The sequence below is a fragment of the Passer domesticus genome, chromosome 1, assembly GCF_036417665.1.
Source record: "Passer domesticus isolate bPasDom1 chromosome 1, bPasDom1.hap1, whole genome shotgun sequence".
NCBI lineage: Eukaryota > Metazoa > Chordata > Aves > Passeriformes > Passeridae > Passer > Passer domesticus.
This window is the reverse complement of record NC_087474.1, coordinates 99204997-99227053: the sequence shown is the minus strand read 5'-3', so window position 1 is coordinate 99227053 and position 22057 is coordinate 99204997. Positions and strand designations below refer to the sequence as shown.

General features: G+C 37.2%; 1 protein-coding gene across 8 annotated transcripts in view; it reads left to right on the top strand.

Moving 5' to 3' along the window:
- ANKS6 (ankyrin repeat and sterile alpha motif domain containing 6) overlaps positions 1-22057 on the top strand; it is a 41114-nt gene that overhangs the window by 5753 nt on the left and 13304 nt on the right. For all 8 annotated transcript variants that reach the window (XR_010367431.1, XR_010367448.1, XM_064430897.1 and 5 more), the window contains exons 3-11: positions 1073-1117; positions 2793-2997; positions 6442-6548; positions 7978-8126; positions 13772-13982; positions 14570-14619; positions 15635-15838; positions 17699-17864; positions 18504-18673. Coding sequence is in view for 6 of the 8 variants with exons in the window: in XM_064430897.1 (XP_064286967.1) it covers positions 1073-1117; positions 2793-2997; positions 6442-6548; positions 7978-8126; positions 13772-13982; positions 14570-14619; positions 15635-15838; positions 17699-17864; positions 18504-18673 (1307 nt within the window). In the remaining 2 variants the exon portion in view is untranslated. The remainder of the gene's footprint in view (positions 1-1072; positions 1118-2792; positions 2998-6441; positions 6549-7977; positions 8127-13771; positions 13983-14569; positions 14620-15634; positions 15839-17698; positions 17865-18503; positions 18674-22057) is intronic.

Genomic DNA, 22057 nt, shown 5'->3' with positions numbered 1-22057 from the left:
TGGTACTTTCCTAAACTAATCTTTTGAAATCTGTTTTACAGTAGTTAGCTCATACACACAGTTCCTTCTATAAGAGCAGTTTCTGAATCAGGAGAAAATGTAGAACCCATCACTCTCTTTCCTGGTCTTAAAATAAGAGTTTATTGGAGTATTTTGGGCTTTACAACAATAGCTTTTGTTCAGCATGTTAAGCTGACTTCCTTTGGAGTAAAGCTGTAAACGTAAACCTTTTCTGTATGTCATAAAAATGACAGAATTGGGCTGACGAAATCGCTTAGTGTCTCCTTGTTTTCCATAAAATTTTGTTACCCCATTGATTCTGTATGAATAATTTGTCCGTAATAATTGGAAGATAGAGGACAGTATTTTCTGGCATGAGTGGAAGGTGAAAGATTTGTCACTATTTTTTCCTCATCTTATATAGTGTCAGAATTTTCAAAGCACTGTTAAGCCATGTAAAAAGAATTATTCAGTCAAAATATTACAATTTGTAATAATTGCAGTTCTTGTTATGGGGATGATTATCTGGGAGCTGAAGAATATTAATTCACAAGTAACAAGCTGCGTAGTGAAATTGACACGATTATTTTTGTGACCTTTACAAACTAACCTGAAAATACTCAAGAGGAAATAAAACTGGAGCAGCTTGTAAAACTCCTTTTGAGTCACTTTTCAAAATAATCCCATACAATTAGAGTGTTCACTGTTGTATAGGGGATTTCACCAGACCACAGAACCATACTGTAATTCTTTAGTGGATATTTTAGACTTCCAGGCAGGAAAAAAAGAGTTTCCAAATACAATTTCCTGATGGAGAATGGAAATTGAAAAGCCTGTTCTCGTGCCTTATTATAGTTTCTAGCTTTAGCTCTGCTCAGAGAACTAAACAGGTGATTCATTCTTCCCAAAGGTAATACAGAAGTTGTCAATACTTTCTTTGTTCTTATTAAATGTATGCCTAAACATATGTATTACAGTACTTAAAATTTTTAATAGTTTTTGTATAAAAATTTTACTAGAGATTTTGGCTTTTTTTTTTGATTGCTAATAGAAATGTTTATATTTCTTTCAGATGCAGAAAAGAGGCAACCTGATGTCTTCCATGCTTTGAAACTGGGTAAGTACTGCCATGATTCTTTCACCCTGTCTAGTTTTTCTAACTTCAGAGCATGTCTGTTTGCTCGCATGGGAAACATGATTTTTCTGTTCCTGCTCTTCACGTGTGAGCTATCAAAACATCTTCCTGGAAAAGCCTCAAGTCTCTTGAATTTTTAGAATGATTTTGTGCCCTTCTTCTACCCCTGTGTTTTTTGAGATTTACAGATGTTAGTGCTGGGTCAGAAGAAGTATCATAGGAGGGGTCAAATGAATACTGGTCAGCACATTGGGTTTTGGCTTTTTTATTTGGCTATGGATGGCAGCACTGTTGAAAAACCAACTCATTAGGTAAAGGAGTGTCCAGGGTTCAAAGTAAATTCTGGTGTCTCTGTAGGTTCCATGGTTTCTGTTTAACAAAGTCTGTGGTCTGGGTCTATGTTAAAAAAGCCAACTGTGGTCTTTTACTGAATTGGAACATATAAAAAGTAGTTATGTGCTTTTCTATCATTCCTCTTCCAAGAAATTAGCTGAGTGGCATTGGTGGGTGTGAGTTTCAGTGAATGCGTTCAAGTGGCTGCAGGGTTTTTCTGGGATTCTGAATGACTTTCCAAGGAAAATGTTCATGCCTGTGATTGAGTTGAAAGCAGCCTATGCTATGAAGCAGTTTACCATCTGAAGGGTTTTTTAAAGGTGAAAATTTTTCCATTTGCGTGGCAGTTTGCTTGTTCTTGCCCCTGTTCCTGTGGTGGTACACACAGTCACAGAGATTTTTTTTTTTTGCTTTTTCTTCTTCCCTGCTTTTGCTTGCCATAGGACATCAAAAAAATACAGGACATAGGTGAGCTTAAGCTCTCTGTTTAAGGCAATCTTGACTACCTCATACAGTTTTTAAAAGCGGTCCTACTTCAAGATTTAGAAAAAAACCTACAACCTTGTTCAAATATGTTCAGTAACGTATTTCATGCTGCTTTTTGCAATCTAGACAAGAACTCAAGTGACTACCAGCTCCTTTATGTGGAAACCTGAAAATTAGATTAATTTTTAAAGAACTGTAAAAATGACTAATGACAACAAATTACTTTACTCTTGAGCAAGGAGTAGGGAAGTTTTGTATTGGAGGCGTAGTTTGAATACTGGAGGCAGAAAAAAAATCATTCTAAGAAAGTTGAGTGCTGGAATAAACTCCTTTGAGGTTATGGAATTCTATCAGTAAGCATTTTTAGAATCAGTAAACTATCTTTGTAAGAGGAACTTACTGGTCAGTGTGAGACAGGGCATTATCCTTCCTGTTTTAGGGAAGGAATGACCTCCACTACCTTTAAGAGTGCCTTTGTACCCACCTACTTTGATTCAAAAATCGTTGATTCTGTGATTGCATCCTGTGGAAATGGAACAGGAATCTTTGAAGGAGAAATCATGGTGCCTGAGCATCATCAATTTTCCTTGCAGGACATCATCTTAGGGCAATTTAATAGAAATATTGCCTATCTGTGTCTTCACATGCAGGATGCACTGCAGTTTATACAGCCTTCCTTAGTCGTTCATTTCAGAAGATAATTCTTGTAATGGGATTGCACCATAAGTGTACAGGTAGAGAAAATGAGGAAAATACAGTGCCTCATGCAATTTTATGTCAGCTGGAAAGGTGTACTAATTAACTAACATTTAGTTTATATTTTATCACTGTTTTGCAGGAAACTTTCAGCTGGTTAAAGAGATCATTGACGAAGATCTGAGTCAGGTTAATATTACCAATGTTGACGGTGCCTCTCCTTTAATGATTGCGGCTGTAACTGGACAGCTGCCCCTCGTTCAGCTCCTTGTTGAGAAAAAGGCTGATATTGATAAGCAGGATAATGTTCATGGCTGGACAGCATTAATGCAGGCCACGTACCATGGGTAAGATGTATACTCTCTTTGTGTCTAGCAGTAAAGAAGTTTAATTTATCTTACATCCCAATAGAAAAAATCCTTTTTGATAATGACTCTAGAAGCAGAGAGGTCTTAAAAGAAATTAAGGGACCTGTGACCTCAGTTTCTCATGACTCTTGCACTACCCTCAGCTTTTTGGAGCAGATCTGAATCATGTTTTGATCACCACAGTATGACAAAGACATGAAACTGTTAGAGAATGTCCAAAGGAGGGCCTTGAGGGGAAGCTCTATGAGGAGTGGCTGAGGTCACTTGGCGTGTTCAGCCTGGAGGAGAGGAGTCTGAGAGGAGAACTCATTGCAGTCTACAACTTCCTCATGAGGGGAAGAGGAGGGGCAGGCACTGACATCTCCTCTGATCAGTGACAGGACCCGAGGGAATGGCCAGAAGTGTCAAGGCAAGGTTTAGGTTGAATATTAGAAAAAGGTTCTTCGTTGAGAGAATGGTTGGGCACTGGAAAGAGCTCCCTAGGGAAGTGGTCACAGCACCAGGCCTGACAGAGTTCAAGAAGTGTTGGAACAATGCACTCAGAGACAGGGTGTGACTCTTGGGGGTGGCGCTGTGCAGGGATTCAACAGTCCCTTCTAACTCAGGTTATTCTGTGATTCTGTGATGTTTGGATTTTAGAATGAGTCAAACATTTGGGAACCTGAAGCAAGCTCAGTTAAGTACTGGGAACATAGTCCTCCAGGCGGTCCTCAGGAGCCTTGGTGCAGACTTCAGCTTCCACCCTTTGATATTTTTCAGTATTATGAAAGATTCTATCACCCCTCCTGCCAGGGCTGTCAGTGTACAGGAAGCTGTGAAACTTCAAGGCAATCAGCCTTCCATGTAGCACATTTTCCAGCTGTAAAACCATTTCTACGTTCTCCTGTTCAGCCTTTAGTTTTTATCAAGTTTTTGGAAATGCAACTAAAATAATTGTCATTTTCTATAAAGCTCCTTTGTAAATCTAAGTGGCTGCTTAGGAGTCAGACCTCAGAAATTGCCCTGGCTGGTACTTCACATGTGGTATCTATCATACACTTAACATTGTTTGAATACAGGATATTCAGTTCAGGGAGTTGAGCTTTTCTTGCTTGTAGATAAGGCCCTCAGCAAGGTGAAGGTTCTCTTCAGTGGTAGCGCATTAATTGTATAAATTAATGCGCTACCACTGATTTTGTTTTTAGTCAGCAGATCTCCTTGGACTATATAAGTGCAACAAAGAGGAAAATAGGAGGTCAAGTTGTCATTGCCTTGTGAAACTTTTCTGAAGTATTCTTGGGACCTTTATTGATTGTAGTGACAGAAGTGCACTAAGAACAGATTTTCTGGTGCAGCTGTTTAACTTAGCATCAGTCACACAGTACACAGCTGGAACAGGAGCAGCCAGCACAAAGTGATGGATAGGCCTGCTGGCATGTCCCCTTGCTGGTACTCGGGTGCTTGTTTGTGGAAGCACATAGACAAGTGAATCCTGCACATGTTCAAATTCTGACTGTTCAGTTTATTAGAGGACGGGACTATGAAAAGTCTTCTCCATAGTGTGTCAGTCAGTCTTCATAGTGTGAAACTTTGGAAGTTAATTTTGCTAATATGCTTAACATTTGAGGCAGTGGAATTTTGGGAGTGTTTGGTATTGTTCATGCTTAAGTAAAGTTGTCTAAAGGACATTGACTCAGTGAAAAGACCAGAAGGACATCCCAGTCCTGGAAACAAGGGTGTGGCTTCTTAGGAATTTAAAGTTATCCATGAAAAATAAAATATGTCCCTAGTCACCCAAGATAATCCCAGCATCACAGCCATCTATGAAACCCTCTCAGTGTTGTATGGTGTCATAGGTAAGTAATGACAGCAAGAGTGAATCCGGGGACATCTGGATCAATAGAAGAGCAGCATGAATGCTGCAGAAGTACAGTGGCTGTGCTAAGTTTTACTATGATGAGCAATCATAGTACAAGTGGAGGTTGTACACTTGAAATATACAAGAGCCTTGTGTGTAAAGCCACATTCACAGTGCCCCAGTGTGGGTGGAATACCTCATGTGCATAAATAAATACTTATCCTTGTAATTCTATACTTAGCATCTGAGCCTTTTTCTTAGCATGGAGAGTTGCAAATTTTCATAACATCTGGAAATCTTTGGGCTCCACAGAACCTCAGCTAACTCTTCCTCAGGACCACCAATAGTGTGAAGGGTCTTGGGCTTGAAGGAGGGAGCAGGCAAGGTCTCTCTGAGCCAGAGGCACTAAAAAGTTGTGTCTCTGTGTGCTCGCAAGTTGCAGGAGTGTAAAGCAGGATGGAGGGATGATAATTTTAAAAAAGAGTAAGAAAGTAATAGGAAATACGCAGAGGAGCTGTGGTGAGGATAAGCAGAATTTTTGTTAGAAGAGAGGAGTAACAATCATCCTCCATTTCAGGTTGATTTTGTGTGGAGTGAGTTCATGAGTGGAAATGTCACCTGAATAAGAAATGATGCTGTGAAGTGGAGATGTTGAGATCCATTTTTCAGCTTCATTGTTAGAATTTGCAGTTACCTGTTGGTGCTTGAGAATGTTTTTTCTCTGTGTTGCTGATGCATATCAGAGTTTGATTTTATACAAGGTCAGTCACTGTTAAGGAGTTTTGATATTAAGTGTATTTTCCCTAGCTTTGTTGTCTGTTCAGTTGTTTCATAGGCTGAATTGAAATATTGTTTTTAACTCACAAGGCTAGTCCTGCTTATTTACTCAGGTGTATCAGAGGGGAGAGGGGCTAACTGGAACAGGATGGTGAGTGTCTTTTATGCAGCTAGCTTTGAGGAGCTTTTGTGGATGGTGTTTGTGTCGGTTGACATTTAATGCTGATTATTTTTGCATTTTAAACACCTCAGGGAAGTGATAATGTGCCTTCTCAATTAAAAAATTTGTAGCTGTAATTAGGTGAAGTACTGTTTGAAGTTTATAAGTTATCTTCAGTCAATTTGGCTTTTCTGTGTGCAATTTCTTAATGTGCAAGTTGTGAAAATGAGGTTGCATTGAAGTATTAGAGATGGCAAATGATGACTACTGAAATGTCCTTTGTCGTTCCATCTGCTTTTCTGCCCTAGGCATTAATAGCTTTCATTGGAAGGTTGTTTAGCAACATATTGCAGTCACTTCCAAAGGATCAGGTTAGGAAGCTGACTATTCAAAGGGGGCTTTTAAGGCAAACTTTGTGCATATTGATTAATGTAAGTCGTACTGATTAAATGTAACTGACAGAGGACTTGTGGGAGCCCTTGAAGAGCTTGTGAACAAATTTTACAGTAGAATGTGTAAAACTGATCTCTGATTCAGGAACATTTGTTCAGGAACAATGTTATAAATGGTTGCAAATGGAGTATTGGGAGCTTCTTTCTTCATTTACTTGTTCTTTAATATGATCAATGCCTTTTTTTTTCCCTTAAAGAAACAAAAATGTTGTAAAGTATTTGTTAAATCAAGGAGCTGATGTTAACCTTCGTGCGAGAAATGGATACACAGCTTTTGACCTGATAATGCTGCTGAATGATCCAGGTATGCTATTTCAAAATGCTGTGGAGAAATGTACAATATAAACAAATATACTTTCCTTCCAATCTAGAAAATACATTGCCGTTGCTAGGAAGTATCTTCTCATGTCTAGGCTGGAGTGGACCAAAAAAGGACCCTGTCTGAAAGTGGTGAGGTTTGAGTTAATTTTTTGGATGAATGTATAAGTTTACAGGGATAACAGATTTTGTGTATTCCTCTTGCCTTTGGTTCTGAAGATGCTTGAAAACTGTGCTTGTGTGTCACCAGAGCCAGCTGAGTGGCATTTGATTGTGGGGGCACTGGTATTCTGTAGTGTCATTAGCACAGAGCTATGAGCTGGAGCTAGAAATTGCCCCTTGACAAAGAGCAGCAAAGGGACAGGACAAAGAGAGCCCAATAGGAACAGAACTAGGGAACTCCTGGCTGAACCTCCAGCTAGTTCTCTAAAGGCTGAGAATAAATCACACCTCAGGGTTCAAGTTGCTTGTGTGGGAGTGCTGTAGGACAAGACAGCATGCTTTGGGGAGGCTTGAATGAAACACATTTAGTTTTTGTTACAATTTGTGTTATATCTACAATTTGTTATTGTCAACCTTCCTTGGTACCTGAATTGATTTATCTGAAGCCAAACGCATTACTGCTAATGAAGTCTCTGAATTTACTTACACCACGTTATGGTGGTCTTGGTTACTAGCAGATTGTTTTCTATGTCAAAAGTAGATCATTAATAGTACAACATTTTAGACAATAAATACAGAGAATTATTTTAGAACTAACTTCTGTGACAGAATAGTTTGCTACTTCTTTCTCTCTCGTTCAGTTCTCTCTGCCTTTCTGAAAGTCCTACCTGACTTCTGTACAAAAAGCAGATTTACAGAATTTTTTTTTTGCTTTTCTGTCGTGCTTGTTCTTTTTTCATCCTCTTACTTTATTTCTTACTTCTTTTTTGTCCATCTTTTTTTCTTACCATTTCTTTTCAGTCCCTTCATTGTCCAGGCTGAACATCTTCTTTCTCTTTGGATTTACTTTCGAACTTCTTTTCTGCAACTTACACTTGAAGAAAGAATATTCATTTTTCTCTACTCTCTTCTGTGCCAGGTGAGAAAAGGGAACATGTCAATATTGTTCTTAACTTGTAAAAAGTGTGAGGGAGGGCAGTTCACTTGGTCACATATGACTGTTTCCAGCTGAGTAGTATGCTTATTTATAGTGATAAATAGCTTTAGAGAGATGATAAGACTGCAGCCCAAATTGTGGGGAGAAGACATGGGAAATAGATCAAGAAAGAAAAGTTTGGGGGTTTATCTGCTTTGTGTTTGAGAGGTAGATCAATTGCTACTTGTATGTGATTTACAGGGAAAATGTCAGTGGATCAGTTTTAATTTGGGAAAGCAAAACAGGCCAAATATTATCTTAATTTGTTTCCTTTTAGATACAGAGCTTGTAAGGCTACTGGCATCAGCATGCATGCAAGTAGATAAAGACAAGAATAAACTGAACAACAGATCATCTCTACCTTGTTCCAGAAGTAGGCAATCCTTAAATGTCCCAATGTTGCCAGATGACAAAGGAGGCCTAAAGGTAAATATATTCATTCTTGATAAAAACTCATTAATTCCTGTAATGTATAAACAGAAAAAACAATTGCTAAGAAGGGTTTTGGATCTAATATGTAACTGGGTTTGTTGGGGAGTTGTGTGTGTTTCTAAATTCCTTGTTGACAGTGTGTTCTGGTTTTGTGGAGCGTAGCACACATTCAACTTCCATTTCATCAGGTAGCAAGGCAATGGGAAGAGTTTGCATTCAAGCATTTTAGTGCCTAGAAATAGATCTCATGATTAAGTGGAGGGTATCATGTTCATAAGTTTGGAACTCAACTTCCATTATGATCTTGCTTTTAAATCTAGACAGAGGGTAGACTCCTTCATAACCATAAATGGGAACAGGCTATTGACATTGAAAATTAAAAAGATCATAGCAGAGATTTTAATATGAAGAGTTGTCGAGGAATGTGCACTTCAGGCTTACATGCCATCTGGCATGCTGTATCCTTTACTCAAAAATGGTGGTGTTCCAATAGGAAACAACATGGAGTTGGAATAAGTGTATCCCAGGTAAACAAAGGTACTTCAACTTTCATTGACTGCAAAAGAGAAGGAAGAAGAGTTACTTTTGTTGTCCTTGCCATTGTTGTTGCCTGTTTCTGGGCATCAGTTTATTTAGTGAATAATCTTTCATTATGGTATATGTGTGGTGTACCTCAGAATTTCCTGGAGTCTGTGATGTCGTCCCTTAAGTATAAATATTACCAGGATCTTGAAAAAAGTCATGTTAATTTCCAGACTATTTTTGACATGAATTTTAAAGACCATTTAAAGTTCTGCTTCAGCTCAAATCTGTTTTGCAGTTTTAACTATGAAGGAACAAGTGGTTGTTTTCATATGATTATGCTATCATTCAATATGACACAACTTCATTATCAAGTTAGACTCAGCTATTTCACTTAGATGGGAAATTGTCAGAATAGCTTTTGGCTTTATGGAATACCGATCAGCAATGGATTGGATTGGAACCCTTGCAGTGTTATGACACAAAGGCTTGAATTAGGGTCATAAAAGATTGTGAGGTGACAAAAACCCCAACTATTTGCCAGTGATAAGGATATAGGCACAATTATTGACACGAATGTAATATTCTGGAATATTTAAATATTTGGCCTCAAAACTACAGAATATTACAGTGCTTCCGAGTCATAATCAAACTTTTTTTCAGCAGAAATTGTATTCTGTATAGTTCTATAAAAAATATAACCCGTAAGCCTATGTAATCCATTCTCCCATCACTTCCTAATGGTTTACTAATCAGACTGTCTGACCATGAGTATCTTACATATCTTACTCTTCTTACAAATACTCAAAAAGAGTAAAAATTATATTTTCAGATTTTCTGGCTGGAGGGCAATGTCATAACAGTCATGTCTCTTTGGGCCAGTATGTGAAGAGAGGGCTGCGGTGAGGGATTTGTAGCAGCAGTATTTCCATGTGGACAGCTGCTCAGTGATGAGCTGGAACTGTAAACAAAAGATACTTATGGCAACAGCCAGTACAGCATTTTTTGTCTAGATCAGTGCAAATGACTGAGTGTGGGGTCTGCAGGATGATGGAAATGTGAGAATGAGAGGGAATTCGTGAGGCTCACTTGCCTTAGCATCAGGAGACAGAATAAACATGCCAAGAACATCTTTGACAGATGTTCAGTTCGCTCTTCTTTCACTGTGGTGAACAACATTCCCGTATCTCATGGTTTCTCCATCAGCACCCAATTCCACTGCTTGATGCCTTTTTGGGTCAGAATTTTTTTCATCCTGAATTTTTTCTTTTGTTGCCCATTAAATTGATTGAGTCTCTTCCAGTGGTCACTTCATTTTTATAAGAACTGTATAAATACTTAGAGAACTATAATATTCAGTCTTTTTTTTCTAGTCTAAACAAAAATTGATTAATGCAAATTTCCTTGTTTGTATGTTTTGATTCCTAAACTTTAGACTATTTCTAGTTTGTGTGTTATCTGTCAAGATGAGGATTCTAAAATGAGTGATGAGATTCTGACCAAGGTCACATTATCCCTTAGTGGCCTACAAAAACTACATCACAGATGTGTTTCCTGTTACCAGTGAAACTCACTTTTTTTTGGCAGCAGTAACACTGTGCGTCTATACTTAGTTTCTGCTATGTTGTAACTGATTTTTTTTTCTTTAGTACACCTGCTTTGTTCCTTGCTTTTTTTCCCTTCATTAATACACTTGATTTCGTCTTGCATGCCAGCTTGACCTTTACTGAAAAATGTCAATTTGGCAGTATTTAAATTTAGAGTATTAAAGGTGCTTACAAAACTGTCTAGATGGATGTCTTCCATGGACTGCAGAAAAATACTTTGTGTTTCATTGTTGCAGTTTTTAGTAAACAGTCCCAAACCTATTTCACAAATTATGTTCTCCCAATTTGAGAGCAAATAATTCTCAATTTGTCTCATTTTTTGGCTGTGGTCTTTTCCCTTTATTAATTTTACTTGAACCATATTTTTCTCAAGTGTTTGATGAATGCTACATGAAATAGCAATAAAAGCTTTAATAAAGTCAAGCTGCATTCCAGCTTTTCCTCCCTCTGCTCACTTGACTGGTTACTCTGTCAAAAAGAGATTCATTTGATAGAGTTTATTTCAACAAACCTATGCTGGCTGTGACTTAGGAGCTGTGATGACATGTGAAGTTTTTTCAGTTATGCCTTTTCATGGTAAGCATTTTAATCAGTCAGTTTTTCCTTTTCAGTAATTGTATGTTTGCCTTTTGCCTGATTTCTCTAACTTCTTCCATACTTTTTAGTGAAGATAATCAATATTTATTCAGAGGTCATGTTGCCTATAATTAGCCTGGGGTAATTTTAATCAATATTGTCTGGTTCTGATTTGTGTAAGCTCATTTAAGTACTCTGTTAAGCAAATGCACATATATTCCCGCCTTCCTCCTGTTAATGGTACTCATATTAAAACACCTGTTTACAGGTAAGCTGCTTATAAAGTTTAAAGAAAATAAATGCTTTTCAGTCTCACCTCTTCTTGATCACTTTTGTCTTTAACTAGTAGACTTTTTATTTTGTGATGTGTTTCTTTTATTTATAATTAGTGCGCAGTATCGGCCCCTGTGCCTTTACCTGCTGATAACATAGTGGATATTCATGATCTCATTCTTCATGTGCAAGGGCTGTTAACTGCTTTCTTACTCTTCTTTCTTTCTTTCTCATGGCCTCTGTGTGACTCAACATAGGTGGGTAACCAAGGCAACCACCAAGCCACAGCTGAAATGTAAGGAGAAGATTTATTTTGTTACCTCAACAACAAGGCTGGGTGCCAGAGACACAGAGGGACCCAGGCTCCAGTGGGTTTAGCTCATCCTGTAGCTAAAGGATTCGGGTGTGGCTTTGAGTGTGTTACCTCTACATGGGAATTCTTCTTCTCCAATCAGGCAGAGGATGAACATATTAGGCACAATAAATGGAGTTTTCCACACCTACATTTTTAGCATTCCCAGCTGAAAGGTCACTGAGCAGGAACCCTTCTCTCCTCCTATTTATTTTAATGCTTTCCTCCCAACAGCCTCAAAACCAAACTTGTCTCTTTTCCATATGCAAAAAAATTATTTCCTTTTTTTTTTTTTTCTTCCTGCCTGTTCTTCTTCAGGAAGTTACACTCTCAATGTCAGTATTAGAGCAGTGTGAATTACCAAATTCAGTTTCTGCTTTAGATTTAAATTTTTTGAGAGCAGAGATTTCCAGTTCTCCCCTTACTCTTTTATTCCTAGCATTGTTACAAATGCCTAAGGTATTTCTGAAATGGCACCACCATTTTTCTAGTTCTTTGATACTGTTGCCTTTTTCCACTACTGCTAGATTTCAGCCTTTTTTTTAGACACTATTTTTAACCAGAAACAATTTTTTTTACTTGAATGCCTCAGTCTATTTAAAGCCCTTTATTACAGCTTCTGTACATGTCTGACGTATTAGGGGTATATGGAGAGGCTGCAAACTCCTACAACAGCAAACTAAAAACTCCAGCGATCAGACCATCGTGCTGTGAACACCAGCAGACAAGATGAACCTCTCCAGTGTCATTACTTTCTTGCCAGAGAGCAGTGGTTTTTGTCTGGTAACACTGTGGCTGTATTTACTGCATTTTGGTAGTTTGTGGTGTGAGTGTATATTCAGGGAGCAGAGCGCTGTGAGCAGGAGTGACAGAGATGATGGGCAGTTGGAAGTGATCTTTCTTACAGAAAGCAAGGTAGCTTCAGTGACCAAAACCAAGAAGTGCAAGCACTCTCTTTTGTAAGCTCATTATGTTAAAACTAGATGAACTCCCAGTTCCTTTTGGAAGGTGAATAAATGCTGAACTGTGGGTTTTATTGCTTTCTCAGAGCTATTTGTCTCTCTTGGCCTTTTTTCATCAGATCTTTGTTGCTGAAAATAATGGAAATCTTTATTAGTTGTGATAGTAAAGGGATACAGAGGTCTGAGAACTCTGTACATTACTAATGCTCTGTTCAGATCTAAAATGTTTTTAATTGTCTTCTGCTACAAGAATTAATATGTAGAGGATAAGTATAAAAAAGTTGCAAAGACATATATCAGTGAGTAGTTGAAAATTATTAAGTGCCAAGAGGAGAGAAGAATATGTATTGTGAGAAGGGGTTGTTGCCTGAATTTGCTATCACCTAAAGCTACCCTGATCAAGTGTTGTTGCTTTAACATTAGTTTTTTAAAAAAGTCTTCCAGAAAGAGAAGAAGAAACTTTACTAAAAAACATTCAGAAGGTACTTAAAATCTGATTTACCTCGAAGCTACTTAATTTTTGGTGCAAATGGCATAGGTTTTGTACAGTATAGAGAAATATCTTGCTGAAGACATGAAGCAACTTGCACTGTCTGCCTGTAAAAATGTGCAAGTCTGTGAATATTTGAATAAACTTCATTTTGAGCAAAGTCCTTTTGCATAACAGTTCCCACATATGTGATATCTGTATGGATGGAGGTTATAGGTACATAGTCCTAAGGTTTATATTGTTTTCACAGCTGCTATTTCCTTGCCTTGCTCTTTTTCAGTTTATAGTCTTGCCAGTCTGGTTAAATTATCTGTATAGCAGCACTGTATGGATTGTGGGTCTTTAGTTTGACAGAAATGCTATCAGAATTCTTCTGGTTTGCGACTGGTTTTGAAAATCTTGGCGAGAAGCTTTGATGCATATTGCATAAGATCATATGCACGCCTCTAAAAAGCAGAGAATAGTGATGCCACTTTTACTCTCCAGAGAGAGTAAAAATCAATGGTGAAATTGGAAGTGAGTGGGAAAATTAAATATTTTCTATGGAGCTGCAAAAATTCCCTATTCAAATTGCCCTAATACTTCTATCTACTTTGCCCTTCCAGATATTGTAGAAAAACATTTTTAAATATTTTCCAGGTAAAAAATAACGGCAGAGATAATTTATACACATGCAAATTACACTGAAGGATTCTGTTGGTAACTGCAAACCACTTTAATATTGCTTTTTAGCTTATTTCAAAAAGTCCTTGGTAAAATTATCACTTCTGTAAGGATTGCTTAATTAAGCATCTCTTTTTCTCTCTTTTTTTTTCTTTTAGTTGGAATTAAATGGTTGTGTCTTCTTTTCAATCTAGTCCTGGTGGAGCAGAATGTCCAATCGATTCCGCAAGCTGAAGTTGACTCAGACATTGCGCCATGGATTTCCTTCTAATCAGTTTGTGCCTTTTCCGGATGAGACTGAACCATCGTTAAGTTCCACTATAAAAGTAGCCTCACAGAGTGATACAGACATCTCTGGGAACCTTGATGCTGCTACAGCTTGGAACACAAATAACAAAGCTAGTGGTAAAGGCAGAGTTGTCTTGTGGGGAATGAGCTCTTTTGGGGTGGTCAGGATGATATTATGTCTGATTTATTGGTTTAATTCTGCTTTAGCTTAATATAAGTGGAAAAATGTAACATAATTGTAGTCTGTAGAAAGAGAGGTGTTTGTACTCGTTGATCATGCTGAGTACAGTAACATTTAAGCAGGAAAATACTAATATAACCATGTTACTCTTCTTTAGTAAATGCCATTAAATTAAGACAGGTCACTGAAAAGCGTTAGTATCTTCCATGAACTAATTTTTGTAATGAAGACCAATTTATTGAAGCAAATAAATAAATAATTCTGCAAAGAAAAAATTGGAAAAGCCCAGTTTGTAAAGCGCATACACTGAAATTGTACAGCTCTCCATGAAAATCCCCCACTGTCTGCAATGCAGAGTAAGACATGACTTAACTTTAGTTGAGGTGCATGAGAGTGTCACTGGAAATCCTCATACTGTGTGGGTACTGAGGGTAAAGCTGTTGGTTTTTTAAAACAATGAGCTAGCCTTAGAAACATAAGTAGAAACATGTAAACAATAAATCATAATTTATGTATTTTTCAGGTGCAAACACTGTGAAAGGAGGAAAGGACGATGAATTATTGACAACTATGGTATGTTGCAGTGTTCTTGGTGTTTCAGCCTAATTCAGAGGGTCATGTGGCTCCCATAATTTTCAGTTTTTTGCCTCCTGTCCAAGTCACTTCTAGAAAAACAGCTTGTTTGTAGTCACTAGACATGGACTGATAGGCTTTGATATACCAGTAGTTCTTAGACTAGAAAGTACTAAAAGTAATGTGATGTGGAAGCTGTACTGACCTCTTTCAAAAGTTACCTATACCTTTGTTTGATCAGTAATGAAATAGTAAAACAGATGGAACAGCTGCTTAGTTTCTGACAAGTTGCTGACACTTCATAAGTGAGGAAAACATGGATGGAGCATGGTACAAAGTAGGTGTGAAATCAGTAGAGGCAACCGTGAAATATTTATTTTGGGAGGTGTATTTGTGTTATTCTATTTCTTTTTTTGTTATGTTGTAGCTTTATATTCCTCTGCAGCTTACTCCCTGGTGATGGCATTAAATTTGGCTGGTTATTATCTTTATATTCTTTTGTAAGAAGATTCAGTTGTTTTGTAAGAACTTTTGATATGACTGACTGACAGAACTCCAGGGAGCAAAATCAGTTGTGGTGGTTTTATCTCTTTCTGCAGTACACATACAGCAGGAACATGCAGTTGCTGTTTCCAGTCATCCTGTCTGGGAGTACAGAGAGGACTGCATTGTTATTTCTTTGGAAATTGGTTGTTATTCTTGTGAAAATCAGCTTGAGCAATATTTAGCTCAGTAAAGGAAGAGACAGTCTCTGCCACTTAATGAGCTATATTCATTGCATCAAATGAATAAGCATAATACTGAGGGGTACCACAATGTTCACTGTTTTTTCTCTCTTGGTATTATGTGTTGTACTTCTCCTCAAATAGTACTTTTGTGTCTCATTTCTGTTGCGTTTAAATGTGTTTTCATCTTTTTGCTTAACTTAATATTTTGAAACACATCACCAGGTCCCAGTAAACTTTGTTAAGGAATGACTCTTTGCCCCCACCTTTTCTTTGTTCCCCTCTCTCAGCTGAGGAGTAGTGCTCCATTTACCAGGCTGCCCAGTGATAAGCTAAAAGCAGTGATACCACCTTTCTTACCACCCTCAAGCTTTGAGCTTTGGAATTCTGACCGAACCAGACTCAGCAAAGATGGCAAAGCTGAACAGATGAGAACTGCCTGGCCACAGAGAGCAGTCAAGCACGATTTTAACAGCAGTGGGAACTCTGATATAGTAAGCAAACTAATTTTGTATGAAAATACTGTGTTACGCCCTGACCCTGTTGGCTGGTGAGCCGCTCTGTTTCTGATTAGAAATACTTTCAAACCACTGTTTCAGCAATAGCTTTTCCATTTAAGCAGTGCTGCTTAGGAAGAATGCACATCTGTATGGAAGGAACATAATGAAACAAAAGTTCTGTATGAAGTGAAACAACTTAGTTTTTTTTTTTTTAATTTGGTTTGGTTTTGGGAGGGTTATTGATTTTGTATGGTTATTTTGGTTATTTGTATTGTTGGGGATTGCTTTGTTTGTTTTTGTGGGGTTTTTTTTGTGGTCTTTTTTTTTTGTTTGTTTGTTTTTGGTTGTTTGTTTTTTTTTTTTTTTGTTAAGCAGAACTACCAACAGTGTGGTAGAAACTACTCTGATTTGAAAAAAGACAAGGGACAGTAAAAAACAATGAAAATTGCTCAATTTTTAGGAACCAAGCAGGAGGGAAGAAATATCAGTAAGACCAATATACAGACATAATATTCTGAAAGATTAGCAATAGATAAAATTGTAGCAAGTAGTGATCAAGTGGGTTTGAAGGCACTCAGCTTTAAATTGGAAGTACTGTAAAACTGGAAAAAAATCTTGATTATTTCTAGTTTTTTCATAGAAGGAGCTTGCCTGATTCTGCAGTGTTTTCAGTGAAAATGCAAACCAAGAGAAAAATAGGTGGTTTGTCTTGAGATAGGAAATTAAACAACCTTGACAGCCTTCTCTTTCATAGTTGGAGAAAAAGGAGAAGTGCTTACTCCCCTAACTGTAGACTGTAATAACTAGATGTAGAGAAGACCAGTCCAGAACTGTGTTTCAATGTCAGTTTTAGACATGGGACAATGAAGACATTTAGGAGGAATTTTTTTCCTCTTTCCTTTTTTTATGTGGACACTAGCTTAATACCAGTAGAGGTGATTTAGGTGGAATAAGGCATTATAAGGAAAGTGACATAACAGGAAGGCATGTGTTTATCATCCCAAAAAAGATAGTTGTAATAACATAACTGGATAATTGGCATGTGTATAAAGTGAGGAGCAGGGAAAGTAGGGGAGGACTAGCCGTCAGTCCTTCCGTGAGGAAAGAAGGATCTTGCTGAAGGTTTGGGAAGGAGGGAAACAGTAAGTCAGAGATGGAAGAAGTGGTTTGAGAAACAGAATAAGAAACATGAAAAAGCTGAGCTGCAAAAGCTCATATATGAAGTGTCTGGCAGTGGCCAATGGTGTAAAAGCAAAAGAAATGAAGGGGAATGTGGCTGAGGATTTGGATAGTGTATAGCTAGGTCAGTAGTGCCTCACTTAATAAAACTTAATAAAGTAGTGCAGCTGGCTGTTTAGATTGCAGGGAATATAGAAATGAAACCGGTAGAGAGAAAATTTATATCACTTCTTGCAGCTTAGTTTGTAAGAAACAAAGATATGATGGATGGGAAGATGGTACCTGTTTTATAAGATGGTAGAGACAAAGCCAGAATTCTGCAGGAAAGAAATTTAATATGTGTTAATTTTTTTTCTTCCCCACTACTCATAATACTATTTATATCATATTTCAGGTGCATTATATATGATCATTTTTATTGGCCAAAGGTTAAGAATAATTAATGGCTTAATGTGGTGTCATTTATTTCATTGAATAAATGTATTCAGTATATATATATTTATATAAGTATATATTCAGTATATATGTGTATATATAGAATAAGATTCTTTCTGATATCCCCTTTGTTCTTCAGTGCAAGTTTCAGAGCTTAGGATAAATAAAATAGCAGTTGAAGTTTGCTCTTTAGTTTTCTCAGTCAAGAAAGAACAAATTATTTTTCATTTTGTTTTCCAGACATCTGTTAGCAAAGGTACTAGACCAGTCAAATTACCAACATTTGCAAGAAGACCAGCATCTCCTTCAAATTCCAATAACTTCAACCATTCTCCCCATTCTTCTGGTGGATCTAATAACATTGCAGGAATTAACAGGCATGGAGGAGAACTGCATAACAGATCAGGTACCATTTTTAATAAGAAAGTAATTTGTATCTGATTCAGTTAAAAAATTAGTGTTTGTGATGATGGTAGAAGATAGTAAACCTTTTCTGAGTGCTCCTACCACTGTAGAAGCAAAGCTTCTGTAAATTTAGCAGACAGAGGATTTGACTTCAAACACTTACATAAGGAAAGAAGAGCCTCACATCTGTTACAGAAGTGGTCAGCCCATCTCATGCAGATTTTACTGGATCCTCCTGTGTGGATCAGGTGGATGCTGGCTCATTGCACCATGCATGTCATAGAGCTGACTCCTATGCCTGTTGCTTACTTTTTGTTTGAAATAAAAACCAGTTTTCAATTAAAACCAAACCTGCAGGCATTGCACCTGGTATTTGCTGAAGACAATATGGTCAAGTGGCTTATGAAAACTATGTCCAAGGGTATGAAAGTCAGCTCTGTGTGTGTATAGACAGGGCTGGCTTCCCTCTTCTGCTACTGATCTATGTTTTTTATTCTGGAAGCTGCTGGAGAGATCTGAACCTTGCAATTGTCTCATGCTTCATCCAGTCAGTTTTTAAATGAAAGTGAATGTTTGAGAGTTAACAAACATTTCAAAATTATGGTTTCCTTTACTGGGTTAATTTTATTTTTTGTTCTAGGTGGCAGTGCAGATAATGTTTTGTCTCAGATTGCAGCCCAAAGAAGAAAAGCAGCAGGCTTACCTGAACAGAAACCCAGCCAGCAGCATAGTCCAGTCCAGTCAACTCCTTCATCTACTGTATCAGATTTGCAGTGTGCTCAAAATGTTGGCAATGGACATGTTGTAAAGGTAATGGGAAATGTAAAATTTTGCACTCCAAAATTGGCTAATAGGTTATATCTCAGTCATGGGTGGCTGGTGCACAACATTGCACAGCCAAAAAAGAATGAACACTTGCTATGTTAGTGGAAGCTTTTCAGCTCTACAAACTTTACTTTTAAGTGCAAGTCCACAGAAGATGAAACCTAATAATAAAACATGATTTTACTTTATTATTAATTTCACTTTATTAAAAAAAAAAACAAAAAAACAAGTAAATGTAATGCTTGATTTTAGGGTAGATCTGCACTATTATGGTTTCTCATTATTTCTTTCTATGGACTAGATACAGTGTTTTAAGTTAGTTATTCCTGGATTTTGCCCTGAAGTGGTATAGTTAGTTTCTCTAGCTAGTTTCTCTTCAAAGGCTCAACCTGAATGCAGAGTATGACATAATTTGTACCAGGATATGGTGACTACAACAATATGCACATAACCAGTCTGCTCCACTGGTGTTATTTTTAAACAGTAGATCATCACCAAAGTCAGGTTTTGCTCCTGAGGCCATACTATCTGTGCTGACTTACTTATCAATTCCCTAGAATAGCTTTGCTCTCACGACCTGCACATTTTTGTTCACATACTTTGAAGTTCTTAACTGCTTTGTACAACATTTCTGATAGTTAAGATTTTAAATCTTCAAGATCTGCAGAGACACAAACTAGAAAGCAGGATCATAACAGAAGATGTGACAGGCTGTTGAGAAATTGATGGGTTTATTTACTTAGAGAAACATTGCATTTCAGAGAGCAAGAGAAGGAAAACACAAAATTTGGGGTTTATGTTATAATGCCTGATATTCTGGAAATGTTAGAATACATGAGCAAGAGCAACATTTCTCCAACTTCTGCTTATGTAATCTCCAAGCAGTTTGTTTTGTTTTGCTTTTTTTGCATCTTTCAGTAGATTCTTCAAATTTTACCTGAGGAAACAAAAATGATCAGAGTATAAAATTAATACTTTTGCAATCTCATTCTGTAATGTCTTATATGGCAACAGTACACAATATTTATATTTAATCAGTACATAAAAATGATAAATGAAATTGCATAGTTGTTCAGAAATTACATGGAAATTTCTGGAGAGCAAAAATCTGAAAAAGAAAAGGTGCAGCTACCAATGCTGAAACAGTTTCCATGAATAGTCATCTTGTCTCTGATATGTCAGTCCTGATTCTGTAGGGTCTACTGGTTGCTTTTCAAATATGAGATTTGGAGCTAAAATTTCTAACTCAGCCTGGACCACCAGAGTCTGAGGATTTATACCAATTCTTTGGCACGTGGTAATCTTTGCTCCCTTTCTATCCTGTGTAACTGCTCCCTGAGTTATAAATGATCCATCTCTTTTTCCTGTAGACAAAGCCCCTTTATCATCCTCTTCCCTCATTAAAGTCTTGTCTGCAGTGCAGCTACTTTCAGAGGTGGTCTGGCCAGTATGTTTTAATTAAACTCTCAGCATGTCCTCTCAGCTTGTTTTTAACTTGGAAATAATTTCAGAAGAGCTCCTTGTGTGCCCCCCGAAAGTCTCATTTTTCTCCAGTTATGTTAATCATCCCACCAAGAGATAATACCTGTGCCTGTGAGCTTTGGGCTGCAGATCCCTTGGCCTTTCATTGCTACAATGTTGCCACTAAGAAGTTTAACTGCTGTTTCCACTCACAGTGGGATACATTAGGGGATAAAAGAGTAGAGAAGTGCAATGTGCTGCAGATCATCTTCTGGAAAGGCTGTTCTTTGTACTGTTGTAAAGATTTTTAAACAACATTTATGCCACTGTTTTGGAAAGCCAAAAGCTTTTTCAGTGCTCTTGGCTTAGATGTCTAGACAAGTTTCCTTCTATCCACCAATAACAAACATGTCATAGTGTGGATCTCACTATAGATATTCATGTATCACACAACTGAGGTGATTTTTGGAGATTCCTGGTGGACGAACACAATCAAATATGGATCTACACTGGCTGCAAAGGCTAGCAGTGTGCTATTGCAATCAGCAGTGTAAATGGTGGAAATTTAATGTCGATATCCATTGAGGAATGGCTTGTGTCCTCCCTTTAGAATCATGCTGTCTGAATCTGGAAATAGCTGATCTAAAAATGCAGTGATATTACACTGATCAATTTTGCAAAATTTACCCATGAGGGGTGAGATGGTGCGAATTTTAAAGAAAGGAAGAAAAAAAAAAACATTTTCCAGGATGATATAATTTAAATAAATGTAGACAGTGTGCTAGGGAGAGAAGACCATTCTGCAGCACAAACGACTGATAACCATTTAGATGGAAATTTGGGAGAGAAAGTTGAAATGAGTTCATTATGCTCCTCAAGGAGCTCTCAAGTTTGTGTCATACTACATTACTTCTAGTCAATGCAGTACAGGGCTAAGGAACGGTTACATTCTGACATAGGGTAGAGTAGTGGAAGAATGTTACCACTCCAAGTGAGTTTTATCTTTCAAATCTGCACTTTTTTCATTAACTAGAAATGTTCTATTTATGCCACAGCACAGAAGCAAAATTGTAAAGACAGGAACCACTGTCATTCTCATTTCTTGCATTGTTAACTAGGCCAATTTTTTAATCAGTTTGTTGTAGTAGCCTGAGTGACAAAAGGTATTTAAACTCTGAATTCAGGAATCCAGTAAAAAATCACCTTCCTTTTGGGTCATACAGTGCAGACATCAAAATGTATATGTAGATCAAAGAATTTAGGAGATGAGGTGCATTGATGGTTTTTGTAAAAGACTGTTGATAGGTGTACATATATATATGTTCTTATTACCCATTTTAACTCATGTATTTTCCTGTTTTCCAAAGCAAAATTTCCATAGCAAATATTAAATATTTGCTAAATTATTAATAAACCACTTGAATCCTGTTAGTAATAATAAATTTGAGGGTTGGCTAGAAACTTCCATTGCAGTTCAGCAAGGGGTTTAATGTGCCCAAAACTTACTTTGTGCTTGCTACATGTTTCTGCTTAATCCAGTATGAAATGCTACTTTAAATTAGCATCTTATATGTTTTCAAAATCTTTAATTGAGACTTAAATCTATGAATGAAAATCCCTATTTTCAAGTCAAAATAGCTTATTTTGTTTCTGTTATTAAACTGTTTTTATTTTATTTATTTTATAAATGCAAGTTTTACTTCTGCTTCTGCACATTCCAAGGGAGGTGGGGAGGTGAGTGAGAGACTGTGTGGTGCATAGGTGCCACCTGTACTTAAACCAAGATAGTCCTTTTAGAAAAAGAAGAATTGTAGTGCTTGTGGGCAGTATTTTTTCACAAGAAATAACTTTCCTATTACAAAATTACAGCCTTAATAAATGTGTTTTTCTTGATAATTATGAGGAGAG